The 6,000-nt window shown below is 40.8% G+C and overlaps 1 protein-coding gene across 1 annotated transcript in view; it reads left to right on the forward strand.

The window, feature by feature from the left end:
• Window positions 1–4,571, forward strand: part of trim71 (tripartite motif containing 71) — a 49,612-nt gene extending 45,041 nt beyond the window's left edge. The window contains exons 3-4 of the mRNA XM_003215655.4: window positions 405–539; window positions 2,759–4,571. Of these exons, the coding sequence (XP_003215703.2) occupies window positions 405–539; window positions 2,759–4,210 (1,587 nt within the window). The 3' untranslated portion in view covers window positions 4,211–4,571. The remainder of the gene's footprint in view (window positions 1–404; window positions 540–2,758) is intronic.
• The last annotated feature ends 1,429 nt before the right edge of the window (window positions 4,572–6,000 follow it).

The following is a 6,000-nucleotide window of genomic DNA, read 5'->3' on the forward strand; positions in this document are numbered from 1 at the left end:
CACACCTTGGTAGTCAACATTTCCCAGAGATTGATCAAAGAATCAAGCTAGAGGACCTAGAGAGAACATATTAATCAAATACATGAATATTCAGATCCACTGAACTTAAACCTACAAATGAGGAGGTCTGTGCCTAGACTAGGTTTTTGCTTTTAGCATAGTTGCAAATACAATGTGGAAATTTCTTGCCTATCCTAAGACATGGGGTTAACCGGGTCAAGTCTTGCACATGCTGTGTCGAAATGTAGGGTCATCATTTTGTACTTGTTTACATGATTAATGCCCTGGGTGTTATATTCTTCCTTCCTTCCTTCCTTCCTTCCTTCCTTCCTTCCTTCCTTCCTTCCTTCCTTCCTTCCTTCCTTCCTTCCGACTAAGCAATGTTTTCCCCCCGCTCATTCTAGCTGAGTATCGAGCAGGCCCAAGCTGTAGCAGAACAAGTTGAGATGAAGGCCAAGATGGTACAATCTGAAGTGAAGGCAGTAACATCCAGACACAAGAAGGCCCTAGAAGAAAGAGAATGTGAGCTGCTGTGGAAGGTAAAAATAAAAGGCTGATAAACATTCATAGCATGTTTGTTTATATGGTCAACGAACAAATAAATCTCTTAGCAAATGGGTTAGAAGCACCTGCATTAGCCTAGGTGGCTTTCTGTTTTGTTTGACTCGCACATATGGACTTTGCATCTCTGCTCAGAGCCACATACAGTCACATTCTAGAGCTAAGTAACTTTTTAGCAGGTAAATGGCTATTACTTCTATAAGAAACGGGGCTTATTAAGACAAAGAACCTATATTTGCATGGTCAGTCCCTCTCACAGCATGTTTCTTTTACACCATTCAAAACATCTTAGGTGGTCTTGTTCTCTTCAGAATGCACTTTTAACTCATTCATGTGTTTCTGACAGATTTTGATACATATGTTAGCTTAGACACCTGCCAGTCACAATCTGTGCAGTCTGTTAAGCTTAGTGAAAATATATTACCTTTTTGCTCTTGCCTCTTCTTCATCAGATTGAAGAGTAAAAACTGATCGACTTTGCACTTGTTGTCACCCATGCTCCAGTTTCTGTGGTCCTTTAACCCAACGATTGCTGAACCTTGTAGCTGCCATCACTGTAGTGATGCATTTTGCCAGACAGCTGTCCCACATTCTGCAAATGTGAATTATCTACATCTTTTAGACTATGATGCTGACAGCCATCACACTTTCAGAAAGATCAGGAGGGATGAGGTTGTCCATTTTTATCATCATAGTTCGTCTTTGTACTGATTTCAGCCTTATGATAATAATGGGCTAGTCCTTTCAGGGAGTTCTGTTTGTCTACATAAATATCCAAAGTGGCTTCCTCATAAATGTGCCAATGGTTGTTACAGCTCTTATTAGTTTTTGAGCAGAACATTCATGAGAGGGGTATAAAGATTGTGACAGACAATCCCAGCATAGTATTCAGGGTGAACAAAATAAGGCTTGCAATACTTTGTTGTTTGCCTGTGGACCTGTGGAAATTGTTCGTCTTGAGAGAAAGAAGTCTGGTAGTTTTCAGTATTTTCAGAGAGGACCATACCAAAATGGATTTCCCAGCAGGGACAGTGAAATCAAAGAGTCTCTCTTGCTGATGTGTTTTGAATAAAGACTACTCTGTGATGCCTCAAAGGCCCCTTCCACCGAACTGAATAAAATCCCACATTATCTGCTTTGAACCAGAATATATGGTAGTATGGACTCAGATAACTCAGTTCAAAGCAGATATTGTGGGATTTTCTGCCTTCATTCTGGGTTATATGGCTGTGTGGAAGCCTTTGCTTTTTTCAGTTGTCTCAATTTTGCTCTTCTTTTCCAATCCCTCCTTCAGTTTAAAGATTTGCCTCACTTTGTCTTATCTGCCTTGTTCTAGTGTTCAGGTTCTTCATTATTTAGTGGCTTGTTAATAAAAAATTTCTTAAAAGCCTGATCCACCTGTACTTCACTTACTCCAACTTTTTTTGGCTTGGTCTTAATGATAGTCTTGGTACAGTTCATAAATAAACTCTTTGAATTCTTACTACCTGTATACTCCAATAATTTAAAAAGCAGTTTTGATCACAATTACCTCTGTGAAGAAGACAGGTGAGCTTTGTGATATGCTTACATTCTGTGTTCTTTTATTCATTGGTCCTCCCAGACATTTTGTTTTGTTGTTTCTCCTCTCATTGTGTCTGCAAATGAATTGTGGAGACCATAATGACCTTCAGCTGTCCTCCTCCTTTTCTTAATATTCAGCCTGCAGATTAGGTCATTGTGGAAAGACACTACCTGAGAAATCAGGGTCAGTAGGTAGATATGTAATAATTCCTTGTGTGAGGTGAATGCATCTGTAAACAATTATGCATTCTGCCCCAGACAAAACTTCCAGCACCTTGGATTGAGCATTTTTCATCTGGTCCTTTCCTCTTTTTTCTTTTAAATATTTGAACATTTATAGCAATATAAGAAGACTATATTATTAAGATAGTATCTTTTTAAACAGTTTTACATTGTTTCCAGGAAGATAGCATGCAACAAATATCCAATATTCCAAACCCTCATTTTCCCATAAAAGTAAGACTCTCCTTTCTACTAAACAAAAATTATTTTGATGAATTATTATGATGAATTTATCAAAACCATCAGAAATATGTTTATATCCTTCACAACTCCAAATATATATTCATGTGTGCACCTGCTGTGTGGTCAATGCAATTGATAGTTTAAATGTATGCAATGATCTTTGTTTTAGGTGGAAAAAATTCGCCAAGTCAAAGCGAAGTCACTCTACCTTCAGGTGGAAAAACTACGTCAAAACCTGAACAAGCTAGACAACACCATCAGTGCCGTCCAACAAGTCCTAGAGGAGGGTCGGAACATGGATATCCTCTTGGCTCGGGACCGAATGCTTGCTCAGGTTCAGGAGTTGAAGAATGTCAGAGGCTTCCTGCAGCCTCAAGAGGATGACAGGGTCATGTTCACGCCTCCCGACCAGGCTTTGTATATGGCCATCAAGTCTATGGGGTTTGTCAGCAGTGGGGCCTTCGCTCCTCTGACCAAAGCCACTGGGGAAGGTCTCAAACGTGCACTTCAAGGCAAAGTAGCCTCTTTCACAGTGATCGGCTATGACCACGACGGGGAGCTGCGGCGTTCTGGGGGAGACATGATCTCTGCTGTTGTCATGGGACCGGATGGGAATCTCTTTGGAGCAGATATTGGTGACCAGCAGAATGGGACCTATATGATCAATTACAGGCCACAGATGGAAGGGGAACACCTCATTTCAGTCATGATGTGCAACCAGCATATAGAAAACAGCCCTTTCAAAGTCACCGTCAAATCGGGCCGCAGCTATGTTGGCATTGGACTGCCAGGGCTCTGTTTTGCTAGTGAGGGAGATGGTGATGGGAAATTGTGCCGCCCCTGGGGTGTGAGTGTAGATAAAGAAGGCTATATTATTGTTGCTGATCGAAGCAATAACCGCATCCAGGTCTTTAAGCCTTGTGGGGCTTTCCATCATAAGTTTGGCACCTTGGGCTCCAGGCCCGGCCAGTTTGATAGGCCTGCTGGTGTTGCCTCAGATTCATCAAGGAGGATCATAGTGGCAGACAAGGACAATCATCGCATCCAGATCTTCACGTTTGATGGCCAGTTCATTCTGAAATTTGGGGAGAAAGGAACCAAGAACGGGCAGTTCAATTACCCATGGGATGTAGCAGTAAACTCTGAGGGAAAAATCCTGGTGTCCGACACAAGGAATCATCGAGTTCAGCTCTTTGGTCCTGACGGAGTGTTCCTGAATAAGTATGGCTTTGAAGGAGCACTCTGGAAGCACTTTGATTCCCCAAGAGGTGTGACATTCAATCACGAAGGCCATCTAGTTGTGACAGATTTCAACAATCATCGTCTCTTGGTCATACATCCAGACTGTCAGTCAGCCCGCTTCCTAGGGTCTGAAGGCACGAGCAATGGGCAGTTTTTGCGCCCGCAGGGTGTGGCAGTTGATCAGGAAGGCCGTATCATTGTGGCAGATTCCAGGAACCATCGTGTGCAGATCTTTGAGCCAAATGGTAGTTTTTTATGCAAATTTGGCACTCAGGGAAGTGGCTTTGGTCAGATGGACCGTCCTTCAGGTATTACAGTCACCCCAGATGGCATGGTTGTTGTGGTTGACTTTGGAAACAATCGAATTCTTGTTTTCTAATCTGTGTTTATCTGTACTACAAAAAGTCTGTCTCAGGGGGAAAAAATCCTTTTACGAGAACACACACAAACATGTTCAAAATATTACAATGTTAGTTCAAACCTACCTCATCTTTAATTTTTATAGATGAATGTACTTTCCCTTTTTATCTGCAGGGAGTGGACCTGTGGTGTTGTTATGAACTCTTATCTACCTCATTATCTTTGCGTTCTTTTACCTCCACAGTATACACAGTGCAGTTTAAAATTAAGCCTCTTTTCCCTGGATGGGACATTAATGCAAAAAACATGTTTCTGTGCACATTTAGCTGGTTTATGTGATAAATTCTGTAGGTTCTGCCAAGAAGGCACACACTCATCTTTAAAAAGAAAAAAAAATAGTAGTGTTAGGTATTTTTAATGCTCTTGTGTTTTGTTCATACTGTGGGTGGGTTCTTTTTTTGGAGGGGAGTAAAGGAGATTGTGTGTTTTAGGTGCTGCTGCAGCAGAGAACTCTTTCCTTGTTCTCCTTTTTTAAATACCTCAGTGCATTTGACATACTGTTCGACATAGTGTCTTTAGCAGAAGGCTTTGGTCTTTTGAAGTGGGGTGGGGTTCACTGGGGTGGCGGGGAGGGGTTAGGTTCTTGTTTAATTTTATTTGTTTGCATGTATATTTTGAAAAATGAAATGCAGTAACTCCACAAGACGACGGCAACCATTTAAGAATGCACAAAATGTTATATGCTTAACTTCTTATTTGGCGGCTTTGGACTCTGGTGAAAGAGTGACATGGTGAATGTAATCCATGTGTGAGGAGGACCCAGGAGGGAGTTGCCCATGTGGAGGGAAAGCGGCCCTATGTACTGCTGCTGGACAATGATGTTCTCCACATTTGGGATCTTCAAAAGTTACCTCAATTGGCAACTTGTGGAGCTGTTGCCTTGGCCGAATGTGTAAGGAAAGGTTAATGAAACTCTAATGCACAAATATAAGCTCTTCCTGATGTCAAAAGGAGACCTTTGGAGTGGTTGTTGGTCAAAGGTGAATGCGGACTTCACTTTTGAGTTTGTATTTTTCTCATGATCTTTGTTTCAGGATTTTGTTTTCCAAAAAGAATTCACTTCCCTTTACACTACGCCTGTCTGTGGCAGTTACAACACATAATGATAGACAGTGAGTCAAATGTTTCAGCCTAGTTTTCCCTTTCTTCTGTTTTGAAATGTTGTGTAGAAGAATTCTGTTATGTAAAGGTGTCACTCTATCAAGAGTTATTTTTATATATATATATATATATATATATATATATATATATATATATATATATATATATATTTTCCTGGTTTAAATAACAGATAGCAGACATTTTGGATATTCAGGGTGTGTTTCAGAAATGCCAGATGAAGGAAAACATTTTCATAGTAACTAATCTTTTTTGCCTTCCTCAGCCCCCTCCCCAACAATCCCTTTTAAATTTAACTTCTGCATATGATATCCACCCATGTAGCCTTCCTCTGTTGCAGCAGAGATTGTGGAAATGAAGCCACCCTAAACCCTACCTCATTTGTTCCAGCGCCAAAGAATGCCATGTAAAATGGGGGTGCAGTATCTTAAGAACAAAGCTAGTGAGTGTTTTGAATTTAGTCATCCACAAAGTTTAGCACTGAAAAGGTTGTGGATTCTTATACTTCTCCAAGAAGCTTCAGATTTGAACTTTTTTGTCCCAAGTCATAGGAATGTGATTCCTTCTGTGTGTCATTATTCTCACCAGTTTGCATGATGCCCTTTTAAACTACATATTTTTAGAAGCAAG

Source organism: Anolis carolinensis, chromosome 6 (genome assembly GCF_035594765.1).
Source record: "Anolis carolinensis isolate JA03-04 chromosome 6, rAnoCar3.1.pri, whole genome shotgun sequence".
NCBI classification, from domain to species: domain Eukaryota; kingdom Metazoa; phylum Chordata; class Lepidosauria; order Squamata; family Dactyloidae; genus Anolis; species Anolis carolinensis.